Source organism: Melanotaenia boesemani, chromosome 5 (assembly GCF_017639745.1).
Source record: "Melanotaenia boesemani isolate fMelBoe1 chromosome 5, fMelBoe1.pri, whole genome shotgun sequence".
NCBI classification, from domain to species: Eukaryota; Metazoa; Chordata; class Actinopteri; order Atheriniformes; family Melanotaeniidae; genus Melanotaenia; species Melanotaenia boesemani.
The window spans coordinates 18,497,903-18,519,596 of NC_055686.1; the positions used below are offsets into that span (position 1 = coordinate 18,497,903).

Below are 21,694 nucleotides of genomic sequence, written 5' to 3' on the forward strand. Positions count from 1 at the left end.
TCAGAGAAGGTGGGAGAAGTGAAATATGACTAACAAGAATCTGTGCTGAAGTCAGACTGATACTGTTCAAGATGTAGATTTTTTTTCTTACAGACGAGCTTTAAAGGTGACCTTTAAATATATTTGATTTCAGAAACTATGACATCCAAAAATCATAAAGTTCTCTAAATGAAAATACTTCACAGTGGACACACTCCTGGGTCATAAAGTCTGGTATCAGAATTCCTTTTAACCTTTTTCATTTACAGCCAGGACTCGAGCTGGTTCTGAGAAAAGTTGCTCCTGCACACATACGGCTGAACTCAGAGACTGAAGTCATAAACTGCATTTGCTCTTGTTCTTTAATAGATCTAGTATTTTCTGTGCATGTGTGTGTTTTTAAGTGTAATTTTCGTTTTACTTGAGTACCATTTAATAAACTGGTACTATCACTGTGTAAAATAATGATACGAATTGTCACAATTAACTAAATGGGCACACAGTTATCATATTAATGCAAGTAAATGTAATGAATGTTGAGACATTTTGCTCAGGCTGAACATGAAGAAATTCACTTCTTACGTAGTTTTGAAATAATAGCAAAGAAAAACTGCATCCAACCTGAGCAAGCATGTGCAGGTAAGTTAATTACCTGTATCCATTGAATATAGTTTGACAATTTCCATTAGCTGGGCTGATGAAGGTTTTGCAGGTTAGCAGCAGCATGCTTTTTCAACTGAAAAACATCCATATCATTTTTATTTATTTATTTATTTATTTTGCTTTCCAATCCATTAAAACCCGATAAAACGTATGACTGAATATTGGCCCATTTTTACAGGGTGCATTGAGTGTTAATGGGTTCATTTGATAACGCACTATGCATGTGTGTCTGAAACCAAACAAATAAAAGTTATAATTCTACTACTTTTACTCAAAGTAGATTTTGTTTACCACAACTTGAGATGTGATTTTTGTTCACTTTACATTTGAGAATAGTGATTGTGTGATTCAACTCTGTGATCTTTGTACTTCCACTTAAACTCAAAGTTTTAAGTTTTTAGAAAAAGTTTCCTTTAAAAGTGCAAAATGAGTTCTTCTCTGTAAAGTACTGGACTTTACTTAAACAGGTTTTTAACAATTTTAGTATCTGTAATGAACCTGTATCTTGTCTTGAACCTGTGGAAGAGTGCAACAATCCCATAGTGGTCATACTGCCAAATTATCTAGGATTAACATCAGCTTTTATGTTTTTGTGTTTCTTGAAGAAGCTGTATGCAAGCATTTAAGTTTCTAGAGTGTTACATTAAGTGTTCTTTTGCATCTACTCATAAAATTTATAAAAAGAAGGAAAACACAACATTATGCGTCCCAAACCCAGCAGAACTTTTCTTTTGAGACTTCCATGAAAGTGTTTGGTGTTGTACTTACTTTGAGCGTCGGCAAGGTGGAGGAGCAGACCCTGGACAAGCAGCAGCGGCAGCAGCAGCGTGGGTCTGGCTCTGTGCATGGTGGGACAGCTTGGCACCAGCATGCTTTGGCAGCCTCGGTGGCACTGGCTCACAGAGCCCTGTGAGTCAGTCTGGTCTGATTTCTCAGATGCAGGGTATTCACAGCCTATGCAATGCAAGGAGGGATGGGAAGAGGGAGAAGAAGGAAGGAGGGAGGGAAAAAGAGAGAGAGAGAGAAAGAGAGGGACTGAATGAAACAAAGCTGTTTGGCTCCATGGGTTTTATCTATCCCTGCACATTTCTGACATACCCCCACACAGCCTCGGCTGGAGCTGACAGAGGATAGGAAGAGCCTGATGTGCTCACGGGGTATATTCTGACAGTTCTCTAAATGGAATAGTCACTTCACACAATGCGTGTGCACGTGTGCATGAGAGGGAGAGAGATAGCGAGTGCACGAGAGGAAAAATCACATAGATGAAAGGGTGAGTTAACATGATTTTGTCTTCACAGCTTAGGATGTGAGCACCAATTAAATATGCTGCATAATGTGCAAGCATTTTAACTCTCCCTCTGATCAGCATTGATATCTGTATCACCTTAAGAACATCCCTTTACAAAAATTGTCAGGAAATGCGAGACATAGTCAGTCTAGAGATTTAGTACAACTACTCAAACTATAAAAAGTTAAAACAAAACATTTGGGACATAGTTATATATTGCATACACCGAATTTCCTTCTATTGTCAAAGTTTAAAAAAAAATCTTAAGGTACTGTTCAGTGTAAAGGATGTAGCTTAGCTTCAGAGCACACAGATTTTCTTTTATCCAGCAGTACACAAACACCAAATAAAATCTTTAAAGACACAGTGGCCAGCCGTTTCCATTCATGTTTTAGCCTTTTATCAAAGGACCACTACATGGCTGTGAAAATCAATGTCATACAGTGAGCTAGTATTAGCTGCAGACTGCCTCTATCCCTTGTCATCCATTTGCCTAAGCCTGAGCTTGATCCTTAGTGATGGATGCTTTGCGGTAGACTTCAGCTCATAACAGAGCTCCCAACTAATCTGAGTGTCATACTGTATTTAGGGGTTAGCGTACTAGCTGGCCTGCCTGCATTGTTCTGCAGGAAACTGTTGTTTCAGCTATGGCAACTGGTGGAGTTCAAGATCAAACGGCATAAGGAAATCTAAGAAGTTTTGTGATTGTATAGATTTAGTAGCATTGCATTCAGCAGGGGTAATATCATACTGGACTGTTTATCTGCAGATTTGACCGCCACCTATTAAAAGAAAAAAAAAAAGGAAAAACAAGACCCCCTAAGCCAAATCACTAGGCCCGATGATGACAAAGTACCTCATTTCCCTCTTAGCAATCATCCTCTTTCCCGCTCATAGCTTTCCCTCTTGCATTTCTGTGGGCTGTAAATGGCAGAAAAGACGGGAAGATAGCGCACCTGTCACACTCGATTTGTGTTGGGGGGAGATAGACACGACTACCTGTCTCCAAGCGCCGCAGGGCTGGTAGCGAGCGTGAGAGCGGGGGACGTGTGGCGAAGGGAATCAATTTGAGGCAATCTCATCCCCCGTGCATGCCGCCACCGACACATACGCACACAAAAACACAAATGTGTATGTCCACACAAACATCTGAGAACACTAGCCCAAATTTTCACATGAGCTGTGTTTCGTAACGACAGTGAATTTGATTAAAATTAACTGGACTGAAAAACTCTGAGAAGAGTGTGAGGGGATAAATCTGCTGCATGATCCATACATAGCTCAGGTACAGCTGTCTGTCTCCTCCGTTTATTGTTTTACGTGTCTACCCCTCCAAATAAAAGTGGTAGCCTGGGAGTTAATTAATGAGGTGTGAATTTCCAAAATGACATGAGGCTGCACTGACATCGCAGTGCTCAGCAGCCCTCCCCTTCTTTATATTCAACCTGCACATACACACACCCATTTGCACAATTACACACATGCTGATGGAAGCAAAGAAAAACCATCTGTATGTTGTGTAACCACCGGTGAGACAACTAAAAGGCTTTGCCATGTGAGTAAATGCAAGAGAGTGTAATATAAACTCAGCTAAAACACACCCCTTGAAACCATCACTAACATAAAAATTGAAAGCTTTAATTGGCTGTAATTTTTAGTAGAAATACCATCAAGCAAATTGTGCTGCAGAAGTTCATAATGCACTAAAGGGTGACGAGCCACCTGCCAAACCTTGCAGAATGACTGCAGCTTGCCAGCTCCACCGTTATCTGACAATTGATGTCAGCTTAGTGCTGCATTGATGTTGTTAAAGCTCATGCCAATTCACATATGGATGCATGTATAAGCGTGTTCATGGGTTCAGATCTTTTCTGACTCGACAAAGGTGGCACCACCTTCACCTGTTTTGTCCTCTGCAGGCTATACCTTCATTTTCATACATTTGGTGGCACTGATGCTTCCCATTGAACATTTATTACATTAGGAAAAAAAAAGGAAGAAAAACAATCTTGTCTTTCTTCCTGAGCCTCTGGTGGTATTGTTGTGTTCCCATTCAGTAGTGCCCCATTCAAAGGATTTTGCTGCTGATAGCAATCATGCATTATTAAACAAAGCCTGACAACATGCACCATGTTAATTAGAAAAGGAGGGAGTGTGTGGCAAGAAAAAAGAAAGGAGCCGTTGAGCTGTCTACTCTCTCTCCTTTGCCATGATTCTTATCAGAAATGTGAAAGAGAATGAGGGTGGGGTGTTTATATTCTCCATAAAGACTGGTCTCGATTCTCATTAGAGCATGCTTGTTTGGCATTCTGGTCTTTTTGTTCAGGGTGGGGAGGGGGTGGGGGGACAACAAAACAATTGGTTATATTTCTCATATTCCATCGATACCACAATAAACTTATTATGGGAACAAATGCAGACAGAATGGTTATGAGCTCACCAAGGCAGCAGGTTCGTAACATCAGCGTCATGCCAAATGTGTGTTTCCATGCTCTTTTACAAGTTGCATTAGTTTGGAAAACTGAAAACAAATCATTGGGAAACCAGAACGTACATAAAAATGCTACTGATGGTGCAATTTTTAACATTTCCAGCATGGATTTAAGCATTGCAGTTGTACCACAATATGCTCATCTTTTGTGCAAATTGACTAACTTCACATTGCCCAGCTCTGGGGGGTTTTTAAATGGCGTGTTTGTAATTTCAGGCTTATGCACAGACTCAATAGAACTTAAAGGAAACAGTGGAATTATGTTTTTTTTTTTTTCTTATCCTGACAGACCAAAGCAGCCACAAAAATGCCACCAAATCTATTAAGGCCAATCCGTCTGTAATTAGCCCAACACATGCAAGGACAAAGCATGGCTAAACTGCACAGTGTGTGAAGCATACTAAACTGTGTTATAATATCATGCCCAGCCAGGCACAGCAAACACAAATTTGTGAAGCAGGACTTTGTATTTCCCACCAGAGTTGCAAAGTTTGAGAATGAAATAAATACATTCTACACCCACTTGCTGCTGCACAAAAAAGGCAATGGTGTGTGTGATTTCTGTTACTGAGTTAGCTATGATGCTGTCACAAGTTTCCTGATAAGATTTTAGAGAAAGAAAATGTTAGAATTCTATGAGGTGAATTTCCGAATGAAGCAACATGTGACATGGCTCAGAGATTGTGGTGAGATTCAGATCTACAGTCAACATCACTTAATCAGGACAAAAACACAGTGGAGTTTAAGGCTAGTGATATAACTCAAATGTTAGCACTTGCATTTATTTAACAGTTTTGTAGAGTAAAACATATCTGTTTGCACTCCAAGGGTTTGAAGTGAGGATATATTTTTTTAAACAATCAGAATGAAAGCAAAGGTGGCCACCCCACCTATACTCACCTATATAAGTTCTAATATCGTTATCCTATGTTAACTTAGGGTTATGTCAAAATGTTTTTTACTGGCTAGTTGCAGTTATTTTTAATCTTAGCCTCAAGTTCCTTCTTAATTGCCACCATATAAGTTTCAGGTTCTTCTTATTCCTTACTTATGTGTACTTCTATCTTTTTGTTACGTTTCTTCACTGATGTTATTTCCCTCTATTTTCCTCCTCTTTCATCCCCTCAACTGTTATTTTCTTCTTCTTCTGTTTGCTATGGTGTGATTTAAGACCGAGTGACAAGGCCGTTTCTCACACATCGCTCTCGATTAGCTGGCATGTGTAATAACATCCCTCAAGCTAGGCTAAGCTATGCCCTAAAGTGCAGCTGCCACATGAAAGACCCTGACAACCACACATCAGAGGAGTTTATTTGCTATACTTACTTATTTACTCCCCCCCCCCTGTTTCCTTGCCTCCCCTGACCTCCCTCAAACAAGCCTCTCATGGTCATAAACTATCCTTTTGGGTGGTGCCAGCAGACTTTCTGTTTGAGGAAAATAAGGGTTTACGGCTCTCACTGCAAGACTGAGTAATTTCTGACAAACAAATTTTTCCAGTGCTGTAGCTCTTGTCTTTTTGGTTATATGTTATTTTCTTATGAATGGATCGCCCAACATGAAGCGCACAGCTGGAAGCTAATTGGATGTGATGACATTTGTTTGCCTAATAATTGGTTTAAAAGCACCTGCTGTGATGGTGGGACATGGAAATGATCCCAATCCCATCTCAGGTGTGTATATGACAAATTATTACTTGATTTCAAAGTGGCTCCTCTTTTTGTATCAGAGGAATAATGTGGGCTTTGTAATGTCACAACAGAGATACTATAAAGTAATAACTTTTGTTCCTGCTTGCGAACTCTCTAATTAATGAAATGATGTGACAAGTGACAAGTCCCCTAAATTACAAAAAACAGCTGGAATTCCCTAGGCCAAGGACAATGTGTTACGTTTTAAAAAATGTTAACTTGTTTGGGTGCATGCAGAAGTGTTTTCTGTCATAACTCAGCCTACCGATACAGTCCTTGCGCATACACATAAGACTAACCAAAAGATCCACAAAACCTGATTTCACCTAAACTCCTTCACCTGACTGCTTCTTTTTTCTTTCAACAGCTTCACCTTGACTTTTCTCTCTCCCTGATCTACCTTGCCACCTTCTCTCACTCCCCATCTCATCACCCATCTTTCTCCCTCAACTCATTCCTCCTGCCACCTTCCACTAGCAGCTGCTGAGTTCAGATGGATGGTGCCCACAGTGCAAGACCCTGACCTGCAGTCTAGTGACTGATTATCCCTGTGCCCTGTTGTGCTGCTCCTTCAACGCATACCAACACATAGTGCACACAAAGGCATAATAAACACTCACACACAAGGTTATGGAGCCATTGGGCAATAGAGAGGGACGCTGGGGAATTTAGAGAGGAGAAAAAAGCAAAAAGCCAAAGCAACCTATTTTATCTTTGTCTCCATGTTTGAATCACCTCCTCTGACCTTGTTGACACTGGTAAACACACTTCCTATTGAGCGCTAATGGATGCCACTAATGCTTTTTCAATGGGCAGCAGAAGACACAACAGAGTACAGTCAGCCCTTTGGTAAGCACGCGAACTGTGTAAACTATTCAAATGATTGCTGGCGTGTTGGGAGACCTTCCCTTGTGCTGTGTTTTGTCACAGTGTGGGGGCTTCTATAGTACAAGCATGTGCCACTCGGCTTGTGCTTGACCTTGCGCATCAGCATTTAGTATAAGGATAGAACTTCTTATCATGCAAACAGGCTGAATGTTGAGGAGTCTATTGTGTCGGGAGCAGCAAGTGTGGCAAGATGGGGGGAAATGAGGAAAAACATGTTAGATGCAGCAGCCGCAGCCAACCTAGAATGGTTGGGATTAAATTTACGCCGCATGAACAGGGGTAGGGAGGTGGGTGGTGTGGGGTGGGGCTAAATCATGTTACATATTATGATGCAGAAAAAAAAAGAGGGGAGTGAGAGAAAGGCGGAGCAGAGGGCTGGAAATATAATGGATAAGGGGAACAACAGTCAGAGGGGAACAGAGGTGGCAACAGAAAAGAAAGGAGGAAGAAATGTGGGAGAAAAAAGAAAGGAGAGGGAAGGTAGAGGAGAACGCGTTGTTAGGTGGAGAGCGGGAGAGGTGACCAAGGGTGGAAAGCAGGGGAATGTGCCTCACTTTTTTTCTTTTTTCCACACTTCGCCTGTGCTTGCACCACTAACAGATATTGCACTAGAGAGATGGAAGAGAAAAATGAGGGATGGAAGGAGAGAAGACGGGAACCGCTGAGGAGGAGATGATAGCTGTGAGGCCCCTCTAGCAGTTTGAATGTATTGTTTCCTGAAGGGTAGAAATAGTAAAGATGACAGCAGGTTGGGAGAGCGGAAAAAAATAAAAAAGAATAAGACACATGGTCCATGTACACTCTTCTCTCCCTCAAAATCTCATACCCGGGTTCAGGACCACATCCAAGCAAATGGATGCAGCTGAAAATGCACAACTCCTACACAAACATGCTCAGAAATGTAGACTAAGGCATTCATTTGCACAAATAGGCACATACACAAGCATACACACCCTTTGCACCACATGCTCCTGGCACTTTGACATCTACCCCCAGCACAGCAACGGTCTGTGGGAGGATGAATAATCTCACTTCCGTGAGGCAGAAAAATGAGAGAGAGGAAGGAGGGTGAGAGGGAGGTTGTTCCTAGCCTGAGCCCATGTCGTTTTATGGAAAGTACAGAGCTCCTGAACAGACGAACAACATTCCTCTGCCACTTGCCGACATGGCACAAAAACACAAGAATAGAGACCTACTGAAAATAATAAATAACACAGGATGGGAATTGTGTGGCTCTCTAATACATATGGCACAAGTCAACACAAATATGCCTCCTTATCTACCCAAACAATTGAACAACAAGGTGCTTTGTGCTCTTGTGACATTTTAGTGCCTTTTGTACACATGCCAAGCTGCTTGGTATGTAAATACACTACTTAGGCGTACATGAAAGATGTACGGAAGCACTTGGGGCATACATGCTACACTCACAGGGCAGCAAAATAATTAAAATGCCAAGTGTCTCCCATTATCTAAATGCAAATTGGTCTTGATATACCCTGAGCTAAAATGTAATGCCACATTATGGTTGCTGTAATGCACTAAGGCAACATTGGGGAAATCGTCTTTTAAATAAACTTATCAGAAAGCCTGAGGACAAATGGTTTTTGTCTCTCGTTTCATGGGTATTATCATGAATACCTTTAACTGACATTTTTATAATATATAAGGTGAGTATTTGCTGTGTTACACGTTTACTTCTTTTACATAATTACAGGATTTAAATTATGCATGGATATTATTCTTTCTCAGTTGAAAGTTTTCAGAAGATAAATATTAGACACACCAGGGTCCACAAGGGCACTGACAGCTCTTCTTGTTTCTCAGTTTATTCTGGACACTGTTGTCACTTTTTGTTCAGATTTGATAAGAAATGCTGAGTCAACAACTGGAAGAAAAGGCAGGCAGCATTAGAGCCATCTGCTTATCAAAGCTTTATTGCATGAAAAATTGTCAGTGTCAACATTTGAGGGCAATGGGACACAAAATATCATCACAGATATGTTTTTGCTGAATATACAGAAGTAGTGAAATTATGTTGTTCCCACCCCTCCATCTATATCCTGATAAGGCTGTCAGCGAACACGCAAGGAAGGGATGGACGCCGTTTTGAAAGCTGTTTTAAAATTTTAAGAATTCTTACTAAGGTTTACTGATCACTTTGAAGTTGGTGGTGCCGATTATTAGATCTGAAAAGCTAGCTTTTGGGTGCCCTTGAAAGGTGTTTAAGCAAAGCTAAGCCAAGCCATTGTTCTCAGAGAAGCAGTGCAGGCTGCTTGTGCAACTCGGTGGGGGCAAAGCAATGGTTTATTCTGAGGCAAATGCAAAAATTCTGCATTTGTTCTCTCACCAAAACTGCAACATTAGCAACCAACAAAGTGTATTTTCCAGTGATGGCATATTGTGGTACTCAAATAAGGCCTTTTATTTTGCTCCTGAATATGAACAAGTTATCCTTTTTCTCCAGCAACCATTTAAAGATTAAAATTCAAATCAAATGCCACCTTCAAACAAATGTCAGTGTACAAAATCAAAACTGTTCTGACTATGCCTGCCATCAAGCACCATGCACAGTTTGACATTTAGAAGTGATTTTCTCTCCTTTTGTCTTTGTTTAACATAAAATTAACTTGATAATTGTCCACAAAATATTTATATATATAATTCTTAAGAACCCACATCAAATAGCCTTTGTTTTCAACCCTATGTTTCTTAAAAAACCTCTATAAATTCACCCTCAACCAAATATAGTCCACCCCCAAACATCCAACAAACATAATGAAGACACTGTCAAACCTGACATTGCTATCTCCCATGCTGTCAGTGGTCCTCACCGGGAGTCGTTGACTGACTGCTTGGATGTTCCTCATCATTAACAGGGCTGCCTGTGCCACCATGAGGGCCTTTGATGACAAGAAACTACAGCCCCAAAGCCTGTCCCTCCTATTTTCCCTGTTTGAATGTCATCTAAATGAGATAGGGCCCAGGAGTTGTGGGATTAGGCACCGCATAATTACCTATTTAAAGACCCTAATTGAGCATTTCATTAAGAGAGAGGCACTAAGATTTTGTCAAATAGGACACTACAGATGTATGTTTCTTTGCATGCATGATTGAATGCATGTGTACGCAGTGGTGGAGAGGTGTGTAATATGAATAATGTGTGTGCACATGCTTGTGTGTGCTCTGTGAAACTGCGGTAGACCGTAACCTTGAATTCAAGGGTTATTTTGTTAGCAGCAAGGCCTTGTGCTTGTTTTCTGTTTACATTGCACTTAGACTGTTTGGCACATGATTGCACAAGTAAATCCAATAGACATTCACCTTTAGAAATTGACTGTCATAAGTTAACAGGAATTTTCCACAAAGGCTGAGTACAATCCTTTGATACTCTGCATCTAACATCTTTAGATGATGGCTGGTTTCAGAGATATTTGCTGGACTTATTTAAGTTTTCAGTTCTCCTGAGTAAACTTAAAATATTTGTGAACATAATAATAATTTTTGTGTTAAATTACCACAAACACTTATCTTATTCTGCGACTTGTGTTAGAATTTTGTAATTCTGAAGTGCTGATGCTTCATATTCAACTCAAACTTTATCCCCATTTTCTGCATAAAAAAGATTGTTCAAGCCCAAAACAGTAAAGACAGAGTTACTGCCAGTAACATTATCAGCTGCCGGACTCAAACTAGCTCCTAGGCTTTCAGCATATCTACAAGTTTTGTCAGACAAGAGTTGAGATAAAAGACAGATATGTCTGCTTTTTAATTTCCCAAAGGCTATGAGGGTGCAGCTATCTACTGTGATCTTCACCACCAAAATTGCTGGGGTTGGGTACTAAACTACATTTATTTTCTCAAGAGGAATTTAAATGAGTGTTTTTACCAGGTTTTAAGATCTTGGAAGCCATGTGACAGAAAGGAGAACAAGCACAGTGTTTAAGGAAAACTATTAATTAGCCTAACCAACATTTTATATTTTGGATTACACACACATTCTTCTGCTGTTCCACAACATTACTGTGTCACTCAGCTCATTTAGTTGGACATTGCTGTAATTCAAAACTCTAATTATGGGATCTGCAATCTGGCACTGGCCCATGACAGAGGTTAAAATCAACGAAGTGAACTGGACTCCTGACAACAGCAGTGTCCCATGATTCTTTGCTGTTACAAATACTTTTAACAGCTACAATCTGTTGAGGAGAACTCTAGACCCAGATAGTTTGCTGATGACAAATTTGACCTGATTTTCATAACCCAGCATGCCATGACTCCTGTTTGCCCTCTCATTGCAATGTCAGGGATGACTGGGGACATTGGCAAGTCACTAGCAGTTGCCTCACACATGATTGACTTGTTTGCTAAATGACTAGCATCTGAAGTGGCAATGAAAGCTTGGGGCTGTTGGAGCCTTTGGGGCAGACACCAGCTGCTTGACTGCTACAGATAAACTGTCCTTCCCTCTCGGGATTCATATTTGTTGAAGTCTGGCCAAAGATGCTCAGGGCTGTAATGACACTGAAACATTATGTGTCTGCCTGTGCTGTTCTAGCCCAAGAACTATTATTCTTCTTTGACATGATGGAAGTTGAAAAGGTTCCTACATTAGCTGGGAAATGAACCAGGATCAAGAAATCTGTTGCTGAACCACCAATGGTAACAAGCCCAAAGATTAACACAATGTCAGTTAATTTTTTAACAGATAAAAGGCCATACGATGATTACATTTTATAGTATCTTTTTTGAGTGTCTGACCTTTTCGCAAGCCAAGTTCATTCCATCTTGTTAAGGAAGGAATGAAGAGTGGCTTATACAATTACATGTAATGCTGAGAAACTATGATGTGCAAGCAAATACAATAGGAGCATTTCTGTCAGACCATCTGGGACAGATGATGTGGCTTTAAATAATCTGGAATTTGCGTCTGGTCCTTTTGCTTTTGTGATGGCTTTATTGTAACCTTGTTTAGGTGGTCTGGTTGGTTTGTATAATACCTTACCTCAAAATCTCTCAACTAAAAATGAAGTTTTACTATTCTCTTCCTCCCATTTTCCCTTACAATGCACTTTAAAAATTAAGCATGCAGTAAATATTTACACAAATTGCAGACTGCAAATGTGAGTGTATTTCATTAAAGCCAAACACTTTTGACAGTCATGTCTCGGCTGTGATTGTTGAGTAGAATATAGATTCAATACTTTGTACTATGAATTTTAAAAATAAGAAAACAGACTAAAGATGTACCTTGTTAATCATTGTAATAATTTAAAACAATAGCCTATTAAAATGATGATGGTAGCGGTATTCAAATAAGTAATATTCTCTGCAAACATGACTATCTATGTTCCTTTCACCATTTTGAAATATCATAGAAATCCAAGCACACGTTGACATAACATTTTCATCCTTCAACAAACACTTAAGTGGAAGAGTGTGAGCAGATCATATATTTTAATGCCCATCTATTGTGTGTTTTATTCAGAATAGATCTGAAGGAGTGTTGCTTACTGTAACTAAGGTAGACTGTGGCATAATTGGACATTTATGTGTGGCACACATCCCAAGTGTGGGCAAACTACCTACTCGGAGTGTGTGCTTCCCATCTGAAAACACCCACTACAAAATATCCTCTAACCCATGTGGTTTCTATTCTAAAGTTCCTTAATAGCTCTTGCAGTGAAGTGGAGTCAATCTAATGGAAGGCCCAATGTGGACCTTATCAGCCAGAATCTTGGCCTTGTACATTCACTATCTCCTCATCTCTGTTAGGGAGACATCCATCTTGATTTCTGCTGAGTGCCAAAAAGAAGTAGCAGGAGAATCAGATGGAGAGATGGAGTGGAGGATGGAAGAAGGGTGTCCACCTGATAACACAGCTGAAAATCAGAAGAGTGGATCTCAGGGAGCGTGGCCCTAACGTGCTGGAAAGAGGAACTTCATCTTTATCTAATTACCACAGGGCTGTTTTGCTATGGTAGATAGCAAAAGCATGTATGGTGGCTGGTTGGTATCTCATGCCTTTACAAGCACACACATTCTCATTCACAAGCTCATGGAGATATGATTAACATTCAAACACACGTCCATTTATACACACGCACGGTAGCAAGCACACACACATACATGGGACTTGGGGCTGTGTGCCATAACAGCCCAATGAAGTATATTCAGATTAGAAAGGTGTCGCATTACTCTCCAGTTGGATGATAAATACGCGGTTAGCACCATCATTAATCTTGCACCCCTCCCCACCTTCTGCCTCTAGACGCGGTGATGTAAGGGGAGGGGAGCAAGCACACACTGGATGGAGCTACTGCCTCACTTAAGTCTGCAGCAGTGTCTCTGTGGCTTTCATGAAGCAGTGGCACATTACAGTGCCACTGCAGTACATAAGGTCTGAGCAGTCTGACCCGTTGGATTCAGTTTTAATATCATTGCTCAGGCATTCAGATTGTTGGGTCGAACTCAGGTCTTCTCTTTGGTTATTTATTTGGAGTTAACTTCTTTAAAATGCGAACTAACATCCTGCTGACATAATACACTGCCTATCACTTCTTTCACATTTACCTCACTTTCTTTTTACTCCAGCCCTTTGGTCATGTGTTAGTTTCTGAGCACACAGCTTTCTGCTACCCTCCCGTCCTTCATCCCAGGGATTTGCTGACATATTGCCCTGAATGGCATTTCATTATAAGTGGCCATTGTCTGGCTAATGAGCAGCATGCATAAAACACTAGAGGGCTGACAAGACAATGGCAGACATACACCCAGAGAAAGAAACGCATGGTGGGAACAAGTGTGGATTTGCCACCAATAGCTTAAAGCAGCATATTTCTCCAGCAAAAACTGACATGTCCCTTTAGGGAGACTTCAGCCAGCTTTGACAGTGGCACGTTGCCTTCAATACAAACAAAGCCCTATGGAGGACCAAAGGTCAAGAGCTGTGGATATTAGGTAAAATAAACTGGTGCCTGCTGTGTTGCGTATAACACAGTCATCTTCCCCCATCCCCTTCACTGGTTCATTTGATGAAGTATATGGGCTTTGAGAGTATATCTCTCGGATTCTGCAAGTCAGAGTTTAAGCAGGATCCTCCCACATATCTTCAGTCAAGTGGTGCCTCTTGGGAGAAAAAAGGGAAAGCTCTTCACTGGATCTGGTCCAAAAGGTTGACTAAAAATCTGGACTGATTCACCAAATGCTGAAGAAGCATCCTGTGTGTTTATGATCCATAGTAATGTAGGCTACTGTAAAATGCCGTTATGAGACACTTGCCCTGTTTTGCTTCAGAATCATATTGTACCATTATGAGTCAGCCAATGTCTTACCTAACAGTTGCACTCTATAAAAAGCTGTCGCAGATAACTGTTAAATCGAGCTGAAAATAACTCTATGCAATGCTAAATTTGTATCATATCTATCTTTATACATTTTCAACAGAAAATGAATGCAGTCAATCCCTGAGAAGTATGTGTAGAAATGATGACAGTGGATCTAATTTTTGTCCTCAGTGGCCTTGTTGCCTTTTTCAGTAATTGCAGAAACAGCGACAAGAAGAGTTCCATTCTTGCCAAGATCTTTGAGCTTAACAACCACCATACACTGGCACTATTGTGTGAAAAAGGACAATATAAACACTGGTGTTTCATTGCGAGATGGCTGATTGGCTCTTGAGGGGGCAGTAAAGAATTTGCTAACTTCGGTTGGAGCCGAGTTATTTGTTAAATTAGGGTGATGAAAACTCCTCTCTATATGCATCACATACACTGGTATGTAAAATATGGCTATAATCAAGCACAAAATCCAGACAAAATTGTCCATGCTCACACAGTTGTCTCGTGTTGGCCCACTTGTGTTACCACACTTTTATTGAATCTCTCAGTCGCCCCCAATCACTCTGTGCCTCATAAAATGCGGGCAAGTGGATTGGGGCTACTATAATAGTCGCACAATACAGAAATAAACTCCTTTTACTGCTGCAGACAAAGTGATGTGACCTGGAAAGGTTGTATGTTTGCTGGGATAATGAGTGTATTTTAGAGACAGGCCTCTAATTACTTGTCTGGGGCCACTGAGCTACATTTTCTCAAACACTTAGTTATGAAGTCCATATTGGCTTTGTTTATTAAACACAACATGGATGTCGGCTGAAAACATTCACTCTGAATAATGGAGAGCTTGTTCTGTAATTCTGTAAGTTATCACTTTTAGTGTAAAACAATCCTGAAACATAGAGTTGTTGGTCTGACACGGATCACTGAATACTTAAAAGGTCCATGAGATAAGATCATGTTCATAAAGAACAGAAAATGAGCAAAAGATACTCAATCAAACTTCAGGAACTCTGCAGCAACATTAAAGGGATATTTTTAAGAAAATACCCTTTGACTTTCGCATTTTATATGATTCCATTATCTACACTCTGTGGAACAGGCTCCTAGTTAACTTAATCACTGTGACAACCATTTCTCATAAATATGCAAATATAATATAGACATTCTGAGTAATTCCAGAAAAACGGTGTCTTAAGGCAAGGATGTGCCAAACATCCTTGCTTAAATTTCAAGTCGAGTCTTCTGAGCATCTCATGCGGGACAGACTGTGAAGTTTCTGAGGTCCCACAGTAACATGTTTAGCTAAAAGACGATATGTTTGCTTGTCACAGTAAATTTAACCATACAAAATGGCAGCACCCTGAGCCTTTCTCATCATTCTCACTTTCGTCTGAGTTTCCACTGTGGTTAGAAATGAAGCAGACAAAGTGGGAGGCACAAGAAGAAAGAAAAAAAAAAGAGACTGAGAACTGTCCCTGCAATCTTAATGAAATAATGTCATTGCAATGGCACAAAAGAAGTCTGATTATATAGCTTGAAATATCATTTTAAACTCAGCTTCTTTGTGTCCTGCTTGACCATTGCCTTGCTTGTAAAACAGTCCCCTGCAAACTGAAAGGCATCATGGGTTTATGACATGGATAAGGAAAAATAAAAGAAACAAAGCAAAAGAAGGGGGGGGGGGGGGATGTGGGGGTATTAAGGCAATCCACTCTTGCTGGCTTGTGACTTATGCCACTGTACATTCCAACAGTGCTGTGTGCAAAACTTTACTGTCTGCCTAAAAAAGGAAACAACACTAAAGAAAGGGAAAAAAATATGGGTTGGGTGTAAGCAACTTCTGTCCCTGGTAAAGAGGGCCATCTCAATCCATTTTGTGTCAGCTGTCTTGACTCACCTTTGTGTATGTGCTAACATTCCTGTGATCTACTTAATCTCTGACAGGGAGGCAGAGTTTCTGGACTAACAGCTGGGAAATCTGTGCCCCCTACTGCCCTTGCACTCCTGCCACCCACTATTTCTCCCTCTCACTGCCCTACCAGGTCAGCCTCCTGACGGCTAATAAAAGAAGCGGCCCTTGACTGCGAACAGCTGGGTTCCTGTGAGCTAACTCGGCAAGCAGCATGCCAGGGCTTTTCCTCCAACAGCAGAAGAGTAAAGCATGCAAGAATAGCAGAAGAACAAGGGGTGACAAATACAGTACATGGAGAAGATTGGGATAATTGAAGGAGGGGGGGGATAAAATAAAGTTAAAAAAACAGACATAATAGTATCCTTAGGTAAGGGAGTACAGTGACTGTCTTGGCCCTTGCTTTTCATGGCCTAACCAGCTAATCAATAGCCCAGAGAAACACTATTTCACCTGACTCACTGAGCTCTCTGTACAGAAGAAATACTCAGAATGCCCTCTCAGTCTCAGTTTTTTATTTTTTTATTCACTCCCTCCCTTTAGCATTGGACAACAACATTTCTTTTAAAATGAATTCATCTTTTACACAGGAAGTGATGCATCTCCGGCAGTGGTAAGTGTACACCTACGCTGGAACCTGAATTGGACTTCAGAACAAATACAGCGAGTGGGAGTAGCTGAAGTATGCCATTGATACTAGCAAGAGAACGCTCTGCTTTCATAGAGGACAGACATGAGAGTTTAATGGATAGAAAAAGTGACTTTAGAAGAATGAAATAATGAAAAAGAGCAGGCAATAAAAAAGCTGGTTCCATCGCTACCTCATCATCTGTTAATAAACACAAACACAGTTAAAATGAATGCCAGAAGCTGAGCATTATTTAAAATATCGACCCCCACTTTGAAACCAAATTCTTTTTATTCTTGGGAATGGCTTTGATGCATCATGGAAGCAGAAGCTGCTGGGTGTTTATGAGGTCCTCCCCTCTTGACTGGTGGCATTCAAATCTCTCGAGAGACGTGAGAATGGCACCGTTAGTCTTAAACAAGAACTCCATTCGGGGACAAGGGGATGGGACTGTGATGTGAGGGAGGCTTAAAATATTGACAGACTTAAATAGCTGCTCATATGACCCATCATGCCTGACCTACACTTCCTTATCACATTGCAGTTCTTTAGATATCTTTCTAATTTCATGAATGTCTGTATGCATGGACAAGTATGCGTGCAGTGAGTATGAAAGACGATTCCAGATGTTCCCAGCTGGCTGTTGCCCAGTGAAGCTCGTACAGTACATTTCTGCCTGCCTAATTAGTGCACACACTCTCACACGCATGCACAGTCGAACCCTCCTCACCACTCATGTCCCACTGTTTCACTGGGTTTATGGTAGGAAGAACACATGCACCCCCTGTGTGCTTTATACAGGACACACACGCAGACAGCTAAACAAACAACCAGGGGCTTAATTACCTCATAAGGGAGGCCAGGGGTGAGGGTTGATGATGAGTCACAGTGGCATAATGTAAAATAATGTGCAATGCAAGAGGGGTAGAAAGCAATGCTATACTGCAAATGCAACTGATTGAGGATTTTGATTAAAGCAGTTATTCAGTAGGACAAATTATTCAGCACCAATGATCTGAAATGGAAAGAATTGCTGGGGTGTAACTGGCTATCTACTTACTGAGCTGCTTTTTGCAAACATGACACTGTTGACTTGGAACGATACAAAGATGAGGATGGGACATTCCAACCAATAATCTCTCCTTGTGTGTAACTTGGAAAAAAAAAGGAAAAAAAAAGATTGCATAACAAATTGATTCAAGATGCCAAGTAGAAATTCTTGTCTTTGGATATGCTCGCCATACTGACCTTTACTTCAGGCGACAGAACAACATTGTATGTTGGCAATAGCTTCACTTCCTCAAAACACAGTATGTCTGACATCTCCTGCCAGCTTGTCAACTGTAGGCTCTGTGTGTGGTTTTAACAACTTCTTCTTTTTTGTTCTTTTTAAAAGGCGCAAACTCATTTTAAGCTAGAAGCACTCAAAAAGTGCAAACCTCCACTAAGACATAGGGTCACTCAATAACCCCAAAAGCCCACCCAGTACCCCCAGTATATTTCTTACTTACTGGATCACCAGATCCAAAATATTAACATGATCCAGTAATTAAAAATGTCCTGTATGCAGCAAATAAATCAGCTCATCAGCTTCAAGTAAAAACATGTTTTACAAAATTATGTAAGGTTAAATACACCCTGATTGATTTCCTTTTCTTTGCTTAAATTTCACTGCATTCCTGTTGTATTTTTTAAAAGATAAAAAGCATGATGACAGTTTCAACACTGTTGACTTCAAACTGACATGACAAGAGCAGGAAATTCGAACATGGTTATGTTTAAATATCAGTTTACAAGGTATAAAACTAAAAATTTGCTAAATAAATAAATAAATACATGCAACCAGTGCCAAATGTATACAATGAGGGATGTTTGGGGCAGTGGAGCAACAGAGACAGAAATCCCAAGGTCAGTATTTCGGGGTAAGCAACCTATGAGGGAAGAGAGATGGTGTGGACAGATGTCAAAAGTAATATGCGTCAGGCCTGACAAGCTCCAGCTTGGCTATCACTTACTACTCTGAGCCTGCAGTCAGGCTGGTGCCAAAACAATGCCAACGCCTCTCTGTGACGATCAGTGCCTCCGGAGGTTGTGCAAAATGGCTGCCGCCATGCCAGTGCATTACTACGAGTCACTAGCTTTGCAGTTTTTTTTCTCTCTTTTTTTTCTCTCCTCAGAGGAAGTGCCATCTGTGAGTGACAGCGGGGCCTCAGCCATTTATTTTGAATGCAGTAAACAAAGCTGCCATTTTTTGCATTTTGAGGGTCTATGCTGCTTGCATATTACCACTAGCAAGGCTGTTTGTTGTCATGAGAGATATTAAACATGGTGTGATGTATATCCTTTCTTCATCTTCATTTATCTAGTTGAGCCCATGCTCTCTTACAAGCAGCAGGGCAAAAATAAATCCTCATTTTCACATTTGAAAGCAGGCTGGACAAAAATTCAATACACATGAGAGTGCTTGGTCTTGCTTTAAGCACAACAGCTGACAAGAATAGGTGGTTGGGTGGGGCATTTGGAAATAAATCAATATCATGCCATTTACTGTCATATTCTATGGCCATCGATGATCTGTCAAACCATTTATTTCAAAGTCTGAACTCCTCACCAAAATAATTTTCCAAGGAACTTTCTCTACATCCACAACAAATGATGAATAACTCACAAATCAATAACGTGGGCTTTATGGAGCGCACACGCTTGATTTGAGTTTGGCACCTGGCCCAATTGTTTTCCACTTGCCAAATAACCCCCCCCCCCCCCCTTCCTTGGCCTGCTTTGTGTTGTTCTAAGTAACAGCACAAAGACACAAACGCTGAAATAAGTGTGTATGTTTATATGTGAGATGTGAGCCACAGTGAAAAGACTCAATGTTTTTTTGAGTATAGCGAAGCTTTCATGCGCCCTGCCAGCTCCACTGAGTCATAGTTTTTCAAAAGGAAAAGCAAGCCCTGTTTTAAGCAGACAGATTTGACTGCTGAATATATCGAGACTCAGCAGCATGAATCAAAAAACATCCGCCACCCTTGATCAGTATTTCTCAATAGGCCTTGGGTTTCTCAATGAAATCAAAGTTGGCAGTGCCACGTTGATCCGGGTCAAACCCCGCTGTTATACTCAATGGGGCTGAATAAAATCATGGCAGACAGACTGAGAGCTCGCCAGGGTAAGGTCAAATGTTTTGACCCATACCGGGAGGCCGGGCCCTGTCTCTATGAAAAACCACCATCAAAAAATAAATTGTCTGCATCAGCAGGATGCTTACAGAATCACTGGAGAAAAGGTTCCGCTAACACGCTTTGACGGACAGGCATACAAGCATTTTGTGCAGTATTTGACAGTGAAGCATAACCAGCTCTTTGAGAAGGTTTTCTTTAAGTGAACTGTTCCCAATACTAAATCAGTTAGCCTTGGCTGCAGGGCATATCAGCAGTGCAACTTTAGGAAAAGAAATTAGATGTGAGAGAAGAAAATAAGAGAGGCAGCAGCCTTATTTCAATGGAGGAAAAAAAAACCCTTAGGCCTTGCAGTTACAGAAAAAGCCGAAGCACTAAAGCTCTTTCATTTCCTGCCTTCCTCTCACCTAGGTGAAACTGGGGCATTCCTGTCTGCCTAAGTATGAACAAGTGACTAGCAATCCTCACTAACCCACTCAACTTCATCGTCTAACGGGCCCTCTTGGGTCACAGCCTCAGTGTCACATGCCAGTGGACAAGAAAAGAATATCGATTACCAATAAACTCATTAAGAACTAAGAGACGGAGTCTCTGCACTGACACAACAATTTGTTTCTGTCAAAACAAGAACTTAGCATTCAGATTGCTTTCACTGATTCACTTCACTCTTTTGCCCTTTTGAACTCATTGTTTTACAAATGAGCAGCACCTCCATGCCAAGTCAACTATTCATATATCAGTTGTTCCAATATATATTTAACCATGTTAGACAATTAAGTGGATGTACATAATGTGGTGTTATTTTTGTCAGGAGTTTCCTGCTTTGGGACAGTGGCCATTATTTTACAAAACAAGCAAATGATAATGTCATATCTGCTGCTCTTGTGTTGTGCATCTGTTATCCCTGATGTTGACTGGCAGCCAACCAGCAGATATCTTGCCATCCAATTTGCATTTTAGGTTTAATATGATTTGAAGCTCCAAAGGTTGTGAAATCTAGCACAGAATAATGAGCCTGATTTATTTTCCCCATTATTTTTTTTCTTATGCCTCCTTACCCAAGTTTTCTTCAATAACATACAGATTTAAGCATTACATTCATTTCTCATTAGCACCCTTTACGCAAACACTGTATTTGTGCAGCCGTTTTGTCTGCTTTCAGGCTCCTGATTGAAACATTAAACTAGCTTAGTATATCAGTGAAAAGTTTGCCCCTTCGCACCCACTATGAAGCTTCTCCTCTTAAGGCACTGGACAGGATGTGCCTGAAGATCGAGATACCAAGTGAGGACATGGACAACTACCGTTATCACAGCTGAGCTATTAATAAGATCGCCAAGCTTGTGTGCAGACGTTTGCTGATCTGTGTTATCATGCTTTGGGACAGTGTAAAATGAAACGATGCTGGAAATATGGTGCAACTGTGACAGGGAGCAAAAACGAGAAGAAATGTGATGTGCCATGGTGTCGGCGTGGTTAATCGAAAATAATGGCCAGCAATTTATAGTCGCCATTCTGACCAGCAATGAATGTACTGATGCAGGAGATCGAATTTTAATGTGAACATTCCATCACTTTATACAGGCTACTGATGTTTAGGGCCCTTGCCTACTGGGACATGAATGTAAGGATGGA

General features: G+C 40.8%; 1 protein-coding gene across 1 annotated transcript in view; it reads right to left on the reverse strand.

The window, feature by feature from the left end:
* Window positions 1-18,006, reverse strand: part of LOC121640653 (receptor-type tyrosine-protein phosphatase delta-like) — a 113,616-nt gene extending 95,610 nt beyond the window's left edge. The window contains exons 1-2 of the mRNA XM_041986456.1: window positions 17,941-18,006; window positions 1,411-1,596 (exon numbers count right to left, since the gene is read on the reverse strand). Coding sequence (XP_041842390.1) covers window positions 1,411-1,596; window positions 17,941-18,004 — 250 coding nt within the window. The 5' untranslated portion in view covers window positions 18,005-18,006. The remainder of the gene's footprint in view (window positions 1-1,410; window positions 1,597-17,940) is intronic.
* Between the last annotated feature and the right edge of the window lie 3,688 nt (window positions 18,007-21,694).